At 26.8% G+C, this 20,675-nt stretch overlaps 1 protein-coding gene across 1 annotated transcript; it reads right to left on the bottom strand.

Moving 5' to 3' along the window:
• Positions 1-2,586: 2,586 nt before the first annotated feature.
• LOC129962248 (cuticle protein 6.4-like) lies at positions 2,587-3,716 on the bottom strand. Its single transcript, XM_056075990.1, has 2 exons — positions 3,702-3,716; positions 2,587-2,844 (listed from the first exon to the last, which is right to left on the bottom strand). Exons 1-2 carry the CDS (start codon positions 3,714-3,716, stop codon positions 2,587-2,589), a joined length of 273 nt encoding a protein of 90 aa, XP_055931965.1.
• Between the last annotated feature and the right edge of the window lie 16,959 nt (positions 3,717-20,675).

Below are 20,675 nucleotides of genomic sequence, written 5' to 3'. Positions count from 1 at the left end.
ACTTTTATTAAGTAACATTTTAAGTTTTCTAATACAAATATCGGAAAATATGTTTGTAAACACGTCTAACTTTGTATTAAATTAGTTCTCTGAATCATAGAAACCCATGTAAAAACCTTCTACATTGCTGTCTGAACTAAGAGTTCGAGAATTATTTAATTGTATGCTGTCGTGCTATCTCTTCTACTGTTATTTCATGAATTCAAATTCATAATTTCATTTATCATACGCGTATTGAAATATATGAGATGTTGATTAACAGGCAATTCTTTATTGAGAATATTGTAAGAAATTATGAATGCATTTGAGATTTATTGTTTCTTGTTGAATTTTATAATAGGAAAATATGCAGTTAGAATTAAAGCAGTAACAAAATAATAGAAGATATAATCAAAAATTAGTCTTGAATAAATGTATTTAAAAGTTTCAAAAATTCTCTCATTGTGTGGCAAATTTGGAAGTGCGGTATATTTTTTTTAATAAATGGGTTTAAAAAAAATAAGAGTGAGGAAGAATGACCCGATCAGAAGTCTTGTAAATATGCATGAAATTTGATCAGAAAACAAACGAAATGTGCAGAACAATTTAAAATATTAAGCGAGTATTTTCCCTAAATATAATGTTATTTGAAAACATGAAAAAGTCTTCAAAACACAAAAACGACTCCTTTTTAAAAAAGCAATATTATTTATAAGCAAATCATTTTTTTAAAAATAATAACAAGAGATTTTGACTGGACTGAGTGTCAATTATTCCAAAATCCTATAGCAGAAGTATTTTTTCATCAAGACTTTTTTAAGAAACAACCATTTGTTTTTATTTTTAAGTTTCAGTTTTAGTTCAATTTAAAACTAATATTGGAAACAAAATCACATTTAAACGCGACATCTAATTTTAATATGTGCTCAAGATTTAGTTCCGAGGTTCAAAATTAAATGTCTGATATATTATGTGCTGAAGTCCCTTCAACCGGTCGCCTTAATACTCGTAATAATTGTTCTCGAGATTTAAAGGAATGTACTTTGTAAACATCAGTAGGAATGTGATACTTGTATGTATTTTTCCATATACGTGTATATAGGGTTTCGCCATTTCGCTCTCTGTCATTACAGTATTTTGTTTTATTTATATTTAATACAGTTAGTTCACCGAATGATCTATTTATTTTACTCCAATTGTAAATTAAAACTCTATCCAAACTTCTAGTACATATTCTGACTATTTTTTGATGTATGTTTTCGACTAGATGTGGATGATTTTCTTATGAACCTTTGCCTTAGATCCCATGAAACCAAGTTTGATAATTTTTTTATTAATTATTTAGTTAAAAAATGGGTTTTTGGTGCAAATGTGTTTTTTGACAAAAAATTAGTCTTCCAAGTACACCCCAATATGTTTTGCAATGAAGAAAAATACGGAATGCATGAAAAGAAAAAGATATGACCCTTCTCTGGAGAGATAGATTTGATTAATTAATATGTGTATAATTATATGTCTGAAATATAGAATTTTTTAAAGAAAGTTCTAGTTTTGAAATTTTTAAGCACTTTATTCATTAAACTGTTATGCTTAATAAAGCTAAAAATTTTCTGTAAAAAAATATTATTAAAAAAAGGCAAACAGTTCAATGAAAATCATTTCTTTATTTTTCAACAATAATTCAGCATTCTTTGAAAGTATATTTCAGCTTCATTTTTCTAAGAATTCGTAGTCTTTGGTAATTATTATGATTATATCCCAATTCAGAAATTTATAATCCTATAAAAGAAGAAGGAGTTAAATAAATTATATAAATAAAATTAAATTATTTAGGAGTTAAATAAATATATAAATATATAAATGAATTTCAAATTTAACAAATAACAATAAATAAAATTACATTAATATAATTAATGTAAATTTTATCTAAATTTTTGAAATTATTATTTAAAAATATTTTCCTTAAAAGGCAATTATAACGCTATTGATGATTAATTTTATATTTAATTTTCCTAATATATTAGTACTAATATATTAGAAATTAAATTTTATTTTCTTTAAATATTTGAATAATAAATAATTCAATTAGTAGCTGGAATAAAATATCATAATAAACAGAAATATAACACAGTCAATCATTTAAAAAAAAATTCAAAGAATTAAGTTTTTTTTCTATTGCGTTTAATAAATTATACAATTTAAATAAAATGATCAATGTGCACGAAATTTTAGTTTTTACATCAGTAATGAAACAAATTAATATCAATTATTCTGCAAAAAATAGAGTTAAATATAATTTATGAGCTTAAGACCCCATTTTTAAGAGAAATACAAATAAAATTTAATCTGAAAATATTCAATAAATAATTTTTATATTTTATGATATGAATATATTTGAGCTATCACAAATTATTTAGTCGAGAAATAAAATATAAAATTTAAGAGCATTCTTTCGATATAAAAAAGAAAGAATCCAAGAGAAAATAAAGAGTATGTTCGTCTTATTTATTTTTTAATTTATTTTAGGATCTCAATTAATAGAGTGTAAAAAAAGTACCAAATGTTGATTAAATTCACTTAAAAGTGAACTTCGATGTAACTAAGATCTCAAAAGTATCTTCCATATCCGAGATAGCCGAGGCCATATCTTCCAAAGTATCCATAGGGTCCATATCCGTAACCGAGTCCATCATATCCGTAATAGAGTGCGTTGTCATAGGCCCCATAGTATCCATTATATCCGAGACCATAAATTCCGTAGGGAACCTCTCCTTTGTAGAAATGCCTGGCGCTCACTCCATCTCCGAATCTGTATGGTATGACCGAAGCGCATGCAACGGCTGCCATAGCCAAAACAAGAGCGATCTATAGAAAGAAATAAGTAATAAGTGAATATCTTTTACTTTGAGTAAGAATTAAAAAGAAAAAAAAAAGATTATTTTTGTTCTTTCTTTAGAAATAAGCAAGTAGAAATATTTCTATTTTTTTTTATAAAAATAGCTAAGAATTGATTGTGGAAATTGAAAATTTAAGTGAAGTTAGTGTAATGTTAAAATAAATACAATTTATTAAATGAGAATAAACATTATTCTCTGCTTATCAAAATTGCATCGTATAACATGAATCCGAGATATTTACAGATGAAAAATGATGTGATTTAAATTTGAAAATCAAAACGAAATGACTCTCCATATTTCAGATCATATTCCTTTTCAACAAGTATGGTCTATACTTCTTAAATATAATTCTCCATAGGACTATGCATTTTTTAAAATTCTTTGCTCTCATTTAATTTCACATTTATCAGTCATTTTGCACAAATATATGAAATATTAATAATTATTCATCAGAAATGTATCGCAGATTTTTGAGTATTTCCTTTCCATTTGTTATAGCTTATTTCTGTGTATTACATTTGTTATTTTTTTTAATAAATATTAGTCATTTTGAATTTAAATTTCTTCAGTTTTATGTCAATATTTAATTTTCTTGGTTATTCACATTCAGGTGTCAGTTATTTTTATATATTAAATACACCAAATAAATTTATTTATTTGAAAAGTAGGTGAATAAATTAAATGTAACATTAAGATGAATTATACTAAAATGATTTTTATTTTTGGTTTAGAGGTAAAGAAATAATCATTTTTATTTGCAATATTTACAAAGAATTAGTGCATTCGTATCATTAAATCAGTATTGCAGATTATAAAATGTCTTACCACTACTTTCATCATGCTGGAGCACTGGATATTTTGTTACTTTCTCCTCACTTTTGCGTTACTAAGTATGATAACTTTTTGGTTTTGTTTCGTCTTTTATATATACTCGGAAATTTCACATGGCTGAATGTTAACGTTATTTTACATGCTAAGAATTTTGATGAAAGATAACAAGTAATGATTAAAATAAAGATAAAATTAAATGTATTATGCATAAGTGAACGATAAGACGTAACAGTAGGTAGTTTGATTTTAAATATATTGAAATTTAAAACAGTTTTCTGATAAGCATCTTCGTTTTTTTTTTAAATTTTTTTCCCACGTTTTATGATAATTGCAAATTAAGCAAAACTACAGCTTTGCTGTAACATTCTGATTTACATGTTTAAGTATTTTTTAGACAAATGTGAAAAATATAGAAGTTATTCTTTTTTGAAAGTGGAAAGCTAATTATTAACATCAATAATAATTTGAGCTCCATTTTGAATTGAAATTATTAAATTGTTATAACTTTTGGTGTTTAAACGAAGTTAATACCTGATAATACAAGAAATGAATAAAAATTGATATTTTTTTTCAAAACTGGCATATAACCTTGTTTATTACAATATATAGTTAAATATAAATATTAATATTCTACTTAGAATTCTTTAATTTAAAGCAGCGAAATTTTCATTGACTAATGAATTTCATTTAACTTTTTAACTGCTTCTAGCCTATTTCAAAAAGGTATCTTAAATAAAATTAAAATGTTAATCTGACCAAATTTAGTCAAATTTTGAAGTTTATTCTAAAAGATTGACGCAAGAACCGCTCTTCGAGTATCATCGTCAACCAAACGAAACCTTCAATTTCAGCAAAACAAATTCAGAAAAGCTAAAAGATAATTTTTAAAATGGAATTCAAAAAAAAAAAAAAACCTTTCATTTTGTTGAGATATAAGTTAAAAATATTAGTTTTAAGTTATGGTGATTGGATAAAAGAGAATGGATGTTTTTTACCAACACATATTTAAAATAATTTTATATTGTTTATAAAAGAACATTCAATAGTTATTATGAGAATAGGCATCAACAGGCAAGATTACCTTACTGAATTTTATTTTACAATTGTCTGAGATAGAAATTGATTATAACAAAAAAATTCTTGCTGAATTTCAAGAGCACTTAAAAAAATTGAATTATTTTAAATAATTAAAAATGTTAATATTGTCCATAAATTTAATTTTTGAAATTTATCATAGCTTTTACCCAAAAGAGCGGTTGATGCATAATAATTAGTTTAGTGCAAAAATTTAAAATTATACAAAGATTATTTGTAGTACAAAAGATACGGTTGCATTATGATTAGAAGAGATTACAAACCCTCCTGTAAAATTTCATATAACGTCAAATGAACTACCCTTTGATAATCATCACTATAAAATATGTAATTATTATCCTTTGTAACAATATCGTAGGACTCTCTTTAAATAAAATTAAAACAGTGAAAATAAATAAAACATTATTACTGTAATATTTGTTATTTTGATCCATGATAATAAAAAATATTGGATTTTATTGAATACTTTGAAATATCTGTTAAAATGGGAAGTCTTAATTCTGATTTTCCGACCAGCCACGAAGGCACACGGATTTACACCATAACACTGAATGACCGGCCCGCCGCAACAGCAACACTGGTGGGAACTATGAGTTCTAAGGGCCATCGTCGGATACGGTACAACCCTCCCCGTAGGAAGTACGTCCTGTCATTGATGGGAGGAGTTAGATCCCCCTATTTCTGTACCCTTTAGGGTGGCGAGATCCAACCACCATGCCGGAAGAATCTCATCCTCATTTCGAGGAGCCCCCGTCCCGGGAGTTTGCTTAAATGGGAAATGGCGCTGGCGACAATTGTAAAATTCTTTTTGTCATGAGAAACAAAACATTTTTTAGCTGTTTGTGTCTAGAGATGATAGCTTACAAAGATTACAAAATTAAATTACAAACCACATCATATCAAACGTAAAAAAATTTAGTTTTAATGGAAGATGCTCAAAGCAGTAGTTTTAATAAAATCATCACATTTCTTACGATTTCATTTCTATACACTCATAAAATTATAAGTTCATTTGAAACACTTTATGACGCAATACTGTTTCTCAAACAGATCATGCTTCCAGTTCCTATAGTGCATAGACACCCCTCTATTAAATAAATAAATAAAAAAAACAGCATTAGGTATCTTTATGTTATATTAGTGGCCAAAAAAATGGTTTAATTATTCCGGACATGCAATGCTTAGCATATGCCAGCAATCAAAATTAAGTATTATTTACTCTTCAGGAATAAAACATTCAGTAACAAAGAATCAAGTTACATGTTAATAATTAATGATAATAAATTACAGTGATTATTTAATATCAGTTACTTTTTTTAATTTCTTTTTACATCTTTAGAATTGTTTAAAAAATAGGATAACGAACTCTACGGAGCAACCGAATCCCGAAATGATATTTTAAGCTGCATTGCATGCAATTTTTTTTAAATAATTTTTCATTACATTTTTCATTTCCATTTCCATAAATATTTGGTTCTCCCATTTATAATTTTCGATCCTGATTTCGCCAGAAATTTCTGCTTCAGAAATATGAGCTCATTTCTAATCTCAGAGTTTTCATTACGACAGAAGAAAAAAAATTACAAAATGTGAAAGGTTCATCAGTATTCTTGTCTATACAGTGTCCAAACCTTGAAATAAGACAACTCAAAAGTAATTAAAAGTATATGTAGAATTTTTGGGCAAAAATTCTTCTAAAAGCTGAAAATGCTATATATGCCATGTTTATCTGTGCTATATATTCTTGCATCCTTAAATCAGAAAGCACCCTGAGTAGTAAGCGCACAGATTATTAAAACAAAAGCTCTCAAAAGAGGTATAGGAGAAAGAAAGAAGCAGAAGCACATTTGTTCTATTTTTATTACGCGCACACACACAAAAAGAAAATGTAATTGCTTTTATACACAAAAGAATTTAGACTGCTTCTTCTGGAGGACATTATACAATTCTCATTACTGATCACTGTGACTATATTCTGATTCTTTGCAGGTAAGTGTTTGGCATTTTCGCTGTGCTTGTTCTAATCTGCAATTTCATTTCATTTTATCACTTCTCTGGACTCTACTATCAAATTCCATAATCAAATACTATTTTATTTCGGTAAAAGTATTATGGATAATGTTTTCACAGAAAAATATTCAATTCATTGAAACAGATTTTTTTTCCTTTCATTAACTATCATTTTAAAATATGAAATTCACAAATTCCATATTATTATATTTTTATAGACACTTATCTAATTATATTACAAGTTAGTTTCTTCTAGCATGACAGATTAAGTAAAAAACAACTTTTTGTAAGAAAAACATTTTGATCAAACTGAATATAGAGCTTAAAATGTGAATTCAAGGAAGGATTATTCGATATTTTGCTCTTCTTGATTCCTTTATATTTGGTGTTGTAACGTGACAAAACAATATGGTCTTTGACATTAAAATGATAAAGGGGCTAGCTGTGAAAATCAATAGATTAAATATGCGAAAAAGAATACCGCAATTTAAAAGAAGTAAATGCTGAGTTTTCAGAAACCTCAAATGTTTAACGCAAATTTTTGTTTAATTTGGACTTCAATTCTTAAGAAATAAAAATATTAATGTTTTAATTTGAGGAAGTTAAATATATCTAAATGAGTCTTTCTTTAAAGTTTTGTTTTATAAAGCAATCAGAAAAATGATCAAGTAGTTTACTGTTGTCGAGACATAAAAAAAGCCATTTTTTAAATAAACTTTTACTAAGTAACATTTTAAGTTTTGTAATACAAATGTCGAAAAGTTTGTAAACACGTCTAACTTTGTATTAAACTAGTTCTCTGAATCATAGAAACCCATGTTAAAATCTTCTACATTGCTGTCTGAACTAAAAGTTCGAGAATTATTTAATTGTGTGCTGCCGTGCTATTTTTTCTACTGTTGTTTCTTGCATTCAAATTCATAATTTCATTTACCACTCGCGTAATGAAATTTATGAGATGTTGATTAACAAGCAATTATTTATTGAGAATATTGTAAGAAATTATGAATGCAGTTTGAGATTTATTGTTTCTTGTTTGAATTTTATGATAGGAAAATATGAATCAAAGCAGTAATAAAATAATAGAAGTTATAATCAAAAATTAGTCTTGAATAAATGTATTTAGAAGTTTCGAGAATTCTCTCATTGTGAGACAAATTTGAAAATGCTGTATATATTTTTTTTAATAAATGGGTTAAAAAAAAGTGAGGAAGAATGACCCGATCAGAAGTCTTATAAATACGCAAATTTGAAATTTGATTAGAAAACAAACGAAATGTGCATAACATGAATTATATCATTTTTAAAATATTAAGCGAGTATTTTCTCTAAATATAATGTTATTTGAAAACATGAAAAAGTCTTCAAAACAGAAAAACGACCCCTTTTTTATAAAAGCAATATTATTTATAAGCAAATCATTTAAAAATATAAAATAATAACAAGGAATTTTGACTTAACTGAATCAATTATTCCAAAATCGTATAGCAGAAGTATTTTTTCATGAAGACGTTTTTAAGAAACAACCTTTGTTTCTGTTTTTAAGTCCCAGTTTTAGTTCAATTTAAAGCTAATATTGGCAACTTAAAGTCACATTTAAAACGTGACATCTAATATTAATATGTTCTCAAGATGTATATTTTCGACTAGATATGGCACCAAGTTTGATATTTTTTTTATTAATTATTTAGTTAAAAAATGTGTTTTTGGTGCAAATGTGCTTTTTGGCGAAAATCCCCCAATCCAAGTACACCCCAATATGTTTTGCAATGAAACAAAATACGGAATGCATGTGAAGAAAAATATATGATTCTTTTCTGGAGAGAGATATTTGATTAATCAATATGTGTATAATTATATGTCTGAAATATAGAATCTGTTAAAGAAAGTTCTAGTTTTGAAATTTTTAAGCACTGTATTCATTAAACAGTTATGTTAATAAATGTAAAAAATTTCTGTAAAAAAATATTATTAAAAGAAGGCAAATAATTCAATGAAAATCATTTCTTTATTTTTCAGTAATAATTCAACCTTTTTTGAAAGTATATTTTAGCTTCATTTTTCTAAGAATTTGTAGTCTTTGGTAATTATTATGATTATATCCCAATTCAGAAATTTGTAGTCCTATAAAAGAAGAAGGAGTCAAATAAAATATATAAATAAAATTTATCTAATAAAAATAAATAAAACTACATTAATACAAATAATTTTCAAGAAAATATAAATTTTAAATGCATTTTTGAAATTATTATTTAAAATTATTTTCCTTAATTGGCTATTATAACGCTATTGCCGATTTAATTTTATATTTAATTTACATAATATATTAGTATTAATATGTTAGTGACAAAATTCTATTATCGTTAAATATCTGAATACCAAATGATTCAAATAGTAGCTGGATCAAAATATCGTTAGAAACAGATATATAACAAAGTCAATCAATTTAAAAGAATTCAAATAATTAATAGTTTTTCTATTGTATTTAATCAATAATTCAATTTAAATAAAATGAACAATGTGCTGAAAATTTGATTTTTTACAACAGTGATAAAACTAATTAATATCAATTATTCTAGAAAAAAATGAGTTAAATATAATTTATGCGCTTGAGATACTGCTTTTAAGAGAAATAGATATAGAATTTAATCTCAAAATATTCACTGAATAATTTTTATATTTTATGGTATGAATATATTTGAGCGACCACAAATTATTTAGTCGAGAAATAAAATATAAAATTTAAGAGCATTATTTCGATATAAAAAAGAAAGAATTCAAGAGAAACAAAATAAAGGGTATGTCCTCTTATTTATTTTTTAAATTTTTTTTTAGAATCTCAATTAATAGAGTGAAAAAAAATACTTACCAAATGGTGATTAAATTTACTTAAAAGTGAACTTCGATTTAACTAAGATCTCAAAAGTATCTTCCATATCCGAGATAGCCGGTGCCATATCTTCCAAAGTATCCATAGGGACCATATCCGTAACCGAGTCCATCATATCCGTAATAGGGTGCGTAGGCACCATAGTATCCATTATATCCGAGACCATAAATTCCGTAGGGAACCTCTCCTTTGTAGAAATGTCTGGCGCTCACTCCTTCTCCGTATCTGTAAGGTATGATTGAGGCGCATACAACGGCAGCCATAGCCAAAACAAGAGCGATCTATAGAAAGAAACGAGTAATAAGTGAGTATTCTTTAGTTTGAGTAAGAATTAGAAAGAAAAAAAAAACAGATTATTTTTGTTCTTTCTTTAGAAATAAGCAAGTTGAAATATTTGAAACTATTTTTTTTTTATAAAAATACCTAAGATTTGATTAAATATTTGTAGAAATTGAAAATTTAAGTGAAGTTAGTGTAATGTTGAAATAAATACTATTGAATGAAAATGAATAATATTCTCTGCTTATCAAAATTGCATCGTATAACATGAATCCGAGACATTTACAGAAGAAAAATGATGTGATTTAAATTTAAAAATCAAAACGAAATGACTGTCCATATTTTAGATCGTATTCCTTTTCAACAAGTATAGTCTATACTTCTTAAATATAATTCACCGTTGCCCTGTGCATTTTTTAAATTCACATTTCTCAATCATTTTGCATAAATATATGATCAATTTGCACAAATTTTTTGAGTATTGTTATAGCTTGTACAAATTAGTTAAATAATTTTGCACAAAATCAATTTTTGTTAATCAATAGTACTAAATTTGAATTTAAATTTCTTCAATTTTATGTCAATATTTAATTTTCTTTGTTATTCACATTCAGGAGTTAGTTATTTTTATATATAAAATTCATCAAATAAATTTATTTATTTGAAAAGTAGAGGAATAAATTAAATGTGACATTGAGATGAATTTTACTGAAATGATATTTATTTTTGGTTTAGAGGTAAAAAAAATTATCATTTTTATTTGCAATATTTACGAAGACGTAGTGCATTCGTAACATTAAATAAGTATTACAGAATAGAAAATGTCTTACCACTACTTTCATCATGGTGGAGTGCTGGATCTTCCTTTGTCCCTTTTGCGCTACTAAGTATGATAACTTTTTGGATTTGTTCCGTCGTTTATATATACTGGAAAATGTCGGTTGACTGAGTGTTCACGCTATTTTCAATGCTAAGAATTTTGATGAAAGATAAAAAATAGTGATTAAAATATTGATAAAAGTATGTGTATTATGCATAAGTTAAGGATAAATCGTTACAGTAGGTAGGTTTGTTGTTGAATAATTTGATCTTTAGAACTGTTTTCTGATAAACAACTTGTTTTTTTTAAATTTCTTTTACTTCTAATGATAATTGCAAATTATGCAAACTATTGTTGTAACATTCTGATTGACATGTTTGATAATTTTTTACACAAATGTTGCTTATTTGTTTTAAAATTGAAAATCAATATTTATCTTTATTATCTAAAATTCAAAATTCAATATTTGAGTGTCGAGATAGTGCTTTTATTGAAATTTTGTTTACTTTACTATACATCAATAGTCGCTTGGAACCAGAAATTATCTGACGCTTTAAAAAGTTTAGGAGAATCTTGTAAGAAGACAGCATTTTCATTAGAATACCCGGATTTAAAACTTATCGACAAGGTCCGAAAAGTTGCCGAAAAACAAAATCGAATTGTAGCAAAATATTTCAATAATGAACACAGCGAATATCTTTCTATCTCCAATATGTCAAGTTTTCAAATCCATGTTTACTCCAATAACTTTCAAATGCGTCTTCAATAAATTATATTAGTTTTTAAAGAGAAACTTATTATTTTATTTGCTATATATCTCTGAATTTAGTTTTCATCAAAAATTAAAATTTTAGTACAATATTCCCTCTTAATTTTATTTTTATGTCAAACTTGAGCCAGTTGGTACTAAAAAGAAAATTTTAAAGCTAATTTATTAAAATCGAACTTCCATTATATTCCAAATACAATAGGAACAATCAACAAATATCTTCTTATGCTAAAAACATCATATTTTAGTTTCACAATTGTCTTTGACTGAAGCTGATTATAAAACAAAATTCTTGTGGAATTTCTCAAGGACATAATAAAGTTTGAATAATTACAAAAAAATAATGACTAGAGAAGTAATTTGTAAAATGTATTAAACTTTTAAACAAAATCATCAGCAGCTGAACAATAATTAGATTAATGCTCAAGTTTTAAATTGTATTTGTAATATTCGTGGTAAATATGATACGTAGTTGCATTGCGATTACGAAAGGATACAAACCCCCCTTTTTACTTTCATATCATATCAGCGAAACGGCACTTTAAAAATCATCACTATTATGTACGTAATTATAAGATTTTGAATCCGTGCCGAATTTATTTCTTTAAATAAAACTAAAATGATGAAAAGAAATAATATTTTATTGTTGGAAGCTTTATTATTTTGATATAAGATAGTAAAACAATATTTAATTTTATTGAACACTCTGAAATTAGCTTCTGAAATGAGAAAGAGTTTTAGTGGTAATCATAAAATTCTTTTTGTCTTGTGAAAGAAAATCTTTCTTTAAATGTTATGTGTCTAGGGCTTACAAAAATTGGAAACTAAATTAAAAACCACATCTTATTAAACGTAATAATCTTTTAAAAATTGCTGTATCGGCGTCTTGGCATAGGGATAGCGCGTCTTCCTCGTTATCTGGTTGTCCTGGGCTCATGTCCCGGTTCGGGCATGATTTTTCTTCATCTGTTCTATCTGTGAGATGTGTGAATGTGCCCCCCCCCTGTAGAAAGGAGTTGTGCAAGTGAATGTGATGCGTGAGTAGTTAAGACGTACTTTTGGCCCTAGTTGGCGCTACTAAAACAAGAGATACTCTATTGGCTTAAAATCTCTGGCTTCGTCAGCGAGCTTGTCCATGGCAAGTGCCATTATAAACAAAAGCAAAAAAAAATCTGTTTCAGCGGAAGATGATTGAAATAGTAGAACCGATACAATCGTCAAATTCCTGATTAATGGATTTCTATACATTTTTGAAAATAGAGGTTTATTTGAAACTTTCAAGAACGTACGTATGGGTAAGTTAGATCGTGCTTTTTCTTTTGAAATCCACTGAATAATAATAAAAAAAAACATTCGCTGCATATTCCTACATTATTCTGTTTTGGATGATTGTTAAACCGAACAAGTAGTTAACATGTTGAAGAACCTTTATCACTTAGAATCAGCATTCTCTGCACGATATTAAACCGCCAAGAATCTAAACATCAAAATTAAATATTAGTTATTATTTTGGAGATATTTTGTTCCATAACAAATTAATAATTTACAAGCTTATAAATAATGATGATACCTTTTAATGGATATTAGTAACTACTTCTTTGTAATTGCTTGATTATATCTTGAATTATTTTAGGAATTTCGATTGAAAACTTACGGAATTAAAGGTCTCCCAAATATATATATATATATATATATATATATATATATATATATATATATATATATATATATATATATATATATATATATATATATATATATATATAAGTAACCAATCTAAAGTAAGAAAAAGTTTGAAAACGAAACTAAAATGAAAACGAAACAAAACAGTTTCGAAATCGCAACTAAAATTTATAACCTATTTAAACTAAAACCAAAAAGGAACTTCATAGTATTTAGAGAGCGCAATTGCAGCTACTTCTAAAACACAGATGAATTGAAACAAAAGTATTAGAATCAAGTTAATAGGAAAAACAAAACTCAAATAAAAATTAAACCAAAAAAATTATTAAAAAATATTAAAAAAGAATTTTTTTAACAAAGTTTTTCCTATTAACTTGATTCTAATACTTTTGTTTATATATATATATATATATATATATATATATATATATATATATATATATTCATATTCTTGTTTTTCACATTGAATAATGATAATTTTCTGTTTGGATAGCGCTAGAGCACAATAGGAATTTGCTGTCAACCTTTAGACACTTGGTACAAAAAAATAAAAATTTAAAGCCAAATAACAAAAGTCGGATTTCTATCATATCCTAAACAGAATAGGTATAAATCAAGAAACCAACTCCATATCCGAAAAACATAAGATTTTAATTTCACAATTGTCTTTGATAGAAGTTTAATGTAACACAATATTCTTGTAGAATTTCTCGAAGACACTGAAAATTGAAATTTATGCTCTAATAAATAAAAAAATTTAATAATGGCCATAAAAGTAATTTTTGGAATTTATTGCATTCTTAATCAAAATTAGCAGTTAATGATTAATAATGGGATTAAAGTTCAGGTTTTAATTTGTATTAAGGTTATTTGTGGCAAATAAGATATGCATTTGCATTACAAAAGACTGTAAACACTTCCAAATTTTAACATCACGTCACTTCAACTACCTTCTGATAATCATCACTATGGTGTATGTAATTATTATTTTTTTGTACCAATATCGAATTTATTTCTTTAAATAAAATTAAAACAATGGAAAGATATAATCCTTTATTAATTGAATCTTTGTTATTTTGATCCAAGATTCTAAAAAATATCTAATTTTAATAAATGCTCTGATGGTATCTGCATAAATGAGAAAAGATTATAGCGAGAATATTAAAATTTATTTATCTAGGAAAAAATATATTTCTTTAAATGTTTATGTGCCGAGGGAAACAATGGTTTACAAAGATCAGAAAATTAAATGTAAAAAAAAAGGAAATGTCGAAAGTAAAAGTCTTTAAAAAAAATTCAGTTTCCGTGGAAGATGCTCAAAACAGTAACATTAATTCAAGCTTCACATTCCTAATGAACTGATTTCTTTCTATACATTTTCGAAAAATAGAGATTTTTATGACGCAACAGTACTTTTTACTAGTTGATGCTTGTAGTTCGTGTAGGTGCATTATATTTGCTTTTCATGTTCCCCACCATTAAAAAAAAACTACATTAGAAATTGTTGGGTGATTGTAATGGCCAAACAAATGGTTGAACTAATCAGGGCATTTAATGCTTACCATCAGCATTTCTCGTATAATAATCTCGTAGAATGGGAAAGGCTCATCAGTATTGTTTCCTTTACAGTGTGCAAACTATGAAATAAAACTACTCTCAATTATCAAAAATATCTCTGAAATTTCTGAGTAAAAATATTTATGTAGTTCATGCAAGTATTATAATGACATTTAGATTTGAATTCTTGCCGCCCCTTTCAGAATGAGCCCTAATTACTAAGCGTACATATCATGTCCTTAAATCAGTAGATCTCAAAAGGGAGTAGAAGGAAAAGAAAAGAAACGAAGCACATTTGTTCCATTTTTACTACTCTTGCACACACAAAAAAATGTGAGTGCTTTTACATTCCAAAGAATTTATATGGTCTCCTTAAGCAAGATATTATACCAGTCCCCTTTTTGATTATTGTGATAATATTCTGAATTTTTCTATATAATGGTCGTTGTGTTAGCTACAATCTAAAACTTAATTCCTTATTTTCAGTTGCCTGGGTTCAATCGTCAAATTTCATCGACAAATATTACTTCATTTACATAAAAATATTATGGATAATATCTTCACAGAAACATATTCAATTCATTGCCGTAGTTTATTGCCTTTCATTAACTTTACAGGCCTGTGATGAAAAAAATACAAGGGAATTGATATCTGAATTTTATGCATCTTTTGGTGCTGAAATAAAAAAAAGACTAATGAAAATTTTCTATAACGTCACAAGAATTGAATATCCAAGTAAAATTCAATTTTACTTGGATATATATGAATATTTACCATAAAAATATTTCGGCGTATTTCTTTTCTCTCTTCCTATCTAGCATTTTACTGTGGTGAAATCTACGTAATACCCCTCTGCGAAACCTCCCCGGGAAAACGAACTTTTTCATTGATACAGGAATCGGGAATAGGAATTTGTTATGTACTTTCAGAAAGAGGAGAATCTGGTTTATTGATCTGATGTTCCTGGATTGATGGGCAATTTTAATGTCACATATGATGAAGGTGAATGCAGACTGTTTATAGACTCATTGAAAAGCAGCCTGAAAGCTTTCCTTTTTCATCACAGAAACCAGTATTCATCTGTATGAGTTCGATACTCAGAGCATTTAGAAATAACGCTATGGAAACTTGGCTCTCGTCCACAACAAAATAAAATATGTCCACCATGGTGGACCATTTGCGGTGATTTGAAAGTTATCCAAATGCATCTAGGTCAACAAAGTGGATATTCAAAGCTCCCGTGTTTCACTTGTGAGTGGGAAAGCCGCATAAAACTCAACATTGTATCAAAAAAGAATGGCCGAAACAGGCAATTTTTTGAACGAAGCACCAAGAATATTAATCGGAACAGCTTAGTTCTGCCAAAAATGTATTGTTTCCCCCTCTGCACAAAATTAGCGTAATGAAGAAGTTTGTCAAGGCTATTCAAAAAAAAAAAAAAAAAAAACGATAGTTTCAAATACTTGTGAAAAATTTCCTAGGTTTATCCGAATCCAAGTTGAAAGAGTGAATCTTTATTGGTCTAGATATCCGCATGCTCATTAAGGATAAAAAAACAAACATTTGAGACTACCATGACAACAAAGGAAAAAGAAGCTCTGGTTGACTTCAAAGATGTTGTCAATAAATTTCAGGGTAATTACAAGACTCTTGACTATAGAGCAATTGTTATGAAAATGCTGTACGAATTTAAAGTCTCGGATTGCACCATGATTGTCAAAATATATTTCCTTCACTCATATGGATTACCTCCCCGACAATTTAGGGGCAGTGAGCGAAAAGTTTCATCCAAGAAATCTAAGATACAGAGTGCAAATATTAAGGAAAATGGAAAAAAAAAAAAAGAACATGTTCGCCGATTATTGTTTTATGTTAACACGGAATAGATCTGGGATTGAACATAAAAGTAGAATGTCAAAATGAAGTTCCAAAGATAAAATAGTACTACTTAAATAGAAACTTTTGTTCCGTTTTATTTTACTTAGTTTAAAATTTCTTTCAGAATTTCAAATAAACATACATAATATTTGCCCCTCTTGGTCAATCGCCTATTTTATGTAAATTACTTTAAACCTTAACTGGGGATGTGCGTGTCTCAGAACGCTAAAGATTAACTTTAGGTCACCCCTATTCTATTTTTCTTTTTTCAGCTCAATCGAATGGATTGACCTTATAGCTTCCTGTTTAGTGATCTTCACAGCAAGTGCACATTTTCAACCAGTTTCAGAGGATACATGTTTAGATGTTTCAACTATTTCTTTGCGTGACGTCTGTGAGACCGCATCTCCCTTTTAGTGTTCCAGTATTATACAAGGCTTAGCAAATGGCTCTAAAATTTGATCATCAAAGTATCACCCAAACTACTGATCTTCGTTATGAAGCAGAGTTCCGGAGACTTTTAAATGAAGCAGAAAGGGATTTTAGTGATCAGAGTAATTGTACAGAAGAATTTTTCGATGAAAGTTCGCATTCGACTGATTCTGATATGTATGTTTAAATATAATTAATTTTTCTAGTGATAATGTATTAAAAAATTCCAAATATAATAATATACCAAGAGAAATATCTACAGAATTTACAGTCTGCTTTTTATACAAGTAGTTAACCTCTACGTTTAAAATGCCCGCAAAAAGCATAAACCGATAATAAAATTGAAAATAAAAATAAGAATCAATTTTAACCATTGCCATTTTTTTATTTTCATATAAATGTTGAATTTTTTAATATATTGTTTTCTATATACCTTTTGTATACTGGAAAAATAAATATGATTTAAAAAGTAAAAGTTAATATACTTTTTCAAGAATATAATTTGTTGTAGCATGCAATTTGAAAAGAAAATGTATGTTCAATAGGAATTACTTTATTCAATAATAATACATTTTGAAAGATTTCAAAACATATTTTTATACGAAGAAAAATATCTGTAGAATATATTGGCTGATTTCATGCTAATACTTTCATTAGAAAATTTAATTTGAGTGTAAAGAAAATGTTGTTTCTTAGACAGCACCTCTCCAGTTAAGTCCTAAATTTTCACCTTCCCAGTTAAGGGTTAATAAAAACAAATTAAAATAATATTTTGGTTAATTTCTTTTTGAAGCTGCACCATAATTTGATGAAAAAGTTTAAACTGAAGGGAACTTATTGTTTTTCTTTCCACCAGAGACTTGTGTGATTTGGCAACAGTGATTTTCATCAACTTAAACCTATAAAAATTATATGATTGCTCGGAAATCAATTTGCTTCAACAAGAATCGATTTTACATAGATTTAAATGGATGAAATCCACTGCTAACAAACAGCACACGCAAAATTATTAGCGAGAATTCCTTTTCAAATAAGATTTTAGCAAAAATATTGATACCGATTTTACAAAAATTCCAGACGTGATGGGAAAAAGTTGAGATCATTTTTCGAAATCAGCAAACTAAATAACATAAAAATGAAAGAGAACTTCTCATGTATTTTTCAGAAACTTCAATTTTCTAGGCTTGTGCTATTGTTATGAAGCAGGAAGCTCACAAAACTCACATTATTAGAATTTGTAGGCTCTAATCTAATTACACTGCAAATGAAATACTTCGTGTACTAGACATTAAGTAAAAAACAACATTTTTGCTATGAAAAACATTTTTGATCATACTGAACACAGAGCTTAAAATGTGAATTCAAGGAATGATTATTCAATACTTTGCGCTTCTTAATGCCTTTATAATTGGCGTTCTCATAAGTAGTATAATTTTTAATAATAGAATCATACAGAGGCTGGTTGTAGAGATAAATATATGAAATGTGTTGAACAGAATAGTGCAATTTAAAAGAAGTAAATGCTGAGTTTTCCGAAACCACAAATGTATTGCGCAAATCTTTGTCCAAATTGACCTTCAATTCTTAAGGAATAAAAATATTAATGCTTTAATTTAAGGAAGTAAAATATATCTAAATGAGTCTTTCTATAAAGTTTTATTTTATAAAAACAATCAGTGAAATGAATAAATAGCTTACTGATGTCGAGATATAAAAAAAGGATTTTTTTAAATACTATTTTTATAATTAACTTTCTAAGTTTTATGACACAAATGTTCGAAAATATGCTGTAAATACGTATAAATTTGTTTTAAATAAGTTCTCTGAAACATTTGAAATCTTATCGTAATTTTATTCCTTTGCAACTTCTACATTGCTACGTGAACTAAGATTTTGTGAATTATTCAATTGTATGCATGTTGTGGTATCTCTTCTAAAGTTATTTCATAAATTCTAATTCATTATTTCATTAATCACTCGTGTTCGGGAAAAGGTAGAATACCGATAAAAAGATAATTTTATATTGAAAATAATGTAGGATATTCTGAATGGAGTTTGTGATTTATTGCTCCTTGTTGTGTTAATTTTATGATGGGAAAATATAAATATATTCAAGAACAAAATAATCGGTGTAAAATTCATTATCGAAAATTAAGTCTTGAATAAATGAAACTTGAAGTCTTAAGAAATCAGTCATTTTGTGGAAAATATGAAAATGCAATATCTTATAATTAAAAATGTATGTAAATTAAAAAAAAACATACCGCAAATCTTATAAATCTGCATGAAATTTCTTAAGAATAAAATGAAAAGAGCAACGCATGATTTCTATATATTATTTTTAAATATTAAGCGTGTATTTTTCATAAATATAATAATATTTGAAAATATGAAATATATCTTCAATCCATAAAAATGACTCCTTTTTATAGAACGCATAATTATTTATAAGCAAATCTTTTAAAGCAAAAAATAATAACGATGAATTTTTATAGAGTTGAGTGTCAAATATTCCAAAGTCCTACAGCCCTAAAATATTTTTTTATCTAGACATTTTTAAAGAAATAATTATTTGCTTTGATTTTTAAGTTTCAATTTTAATTCAAGTTTCAATTTCTAAGAAAGTTAGCTTAAAAATATATTTAAAACTCTTCATACTAACATGTTATAAAGTTCTAATTATACTACCATGTTCTCAAGTTCTAGTTACGAGATTAAAAATTATAAAATATTATATATCATGCATTAAGCTCACATGAGACACACTTTTAATACTCCACAGAAAAATAATATATCAAATGCCACTGCTAAATGCACTTTTCTTAAAATAAAAAACATTTATAATGACTTTATATTTAAAGGAATGTACATTGTCAGTAATGATTGATTGAGAGATTGATTTTACATTGTAAGATTGAGATGTTTGTATTTATTCAAGCATCTATAGATATTCTTTATCTATAGGCATTCTATAGATATTCTTTATCTATAGGCATTCTATAGATATTCTTTATCTATAGGCATTCTATAGATATTCTTTATCTAAAGGCATTCTATAGATATTCTTTATCTATAGGCATTCTATAGATATTCTTTATCTATAGGCATTCTATAGATATTCTTTATCTATAGGCATTCTATAGATATTCTTTATTCCGAGCAATCACTAACAATATTTTGTATTATTTATAGTTAGCACAGTGTTCCTTTACCTACTCCTTTCACATGATAACTCCTCTGATAGTTTATTATTAGTTATTTAATTTAAAAAATGATCAAATTGTACTTTTAGGCGTAAAATAAATCTTCTAGAAACCTCTCAGTATGTTTTGCAATCAAGAAAAATACAGATTGCATGAAAAACGCCAAGATGTTATTAACTGGTAGAAACGGAAATTTAATTAGAATTTTTTTGTATAATTATACGCTGAAATAGAGAATCTCTTAAAGAAAGTTTGTGCTTAGAAATCCTTTACAAGCAGTATTCATTTAAACATTATGTGATAAAGATGACATTTTATGTATTTAGAAATATTACTACAATGAGGCAAGTAA

This window comes from Argiope bruennichi, chromosome 2 (genome assembly GCF_947563725.1).
Source record: "Argiope bruennichi chromosome 2, qqArgBrue1.1, whole genome shotgun sequence".
NCBI classification, from domain to species: domain Eukaryota; kingdom Metazoa; phylum Arthropoda; class Arachnida; order Araneae; family Araneidae; genus Argiope; species Argiope bruennichi.
Note: the sequence above shows the minus strand (reverse complement) of the source record. Positions and strands in the feature narration are given on the sequence as shown.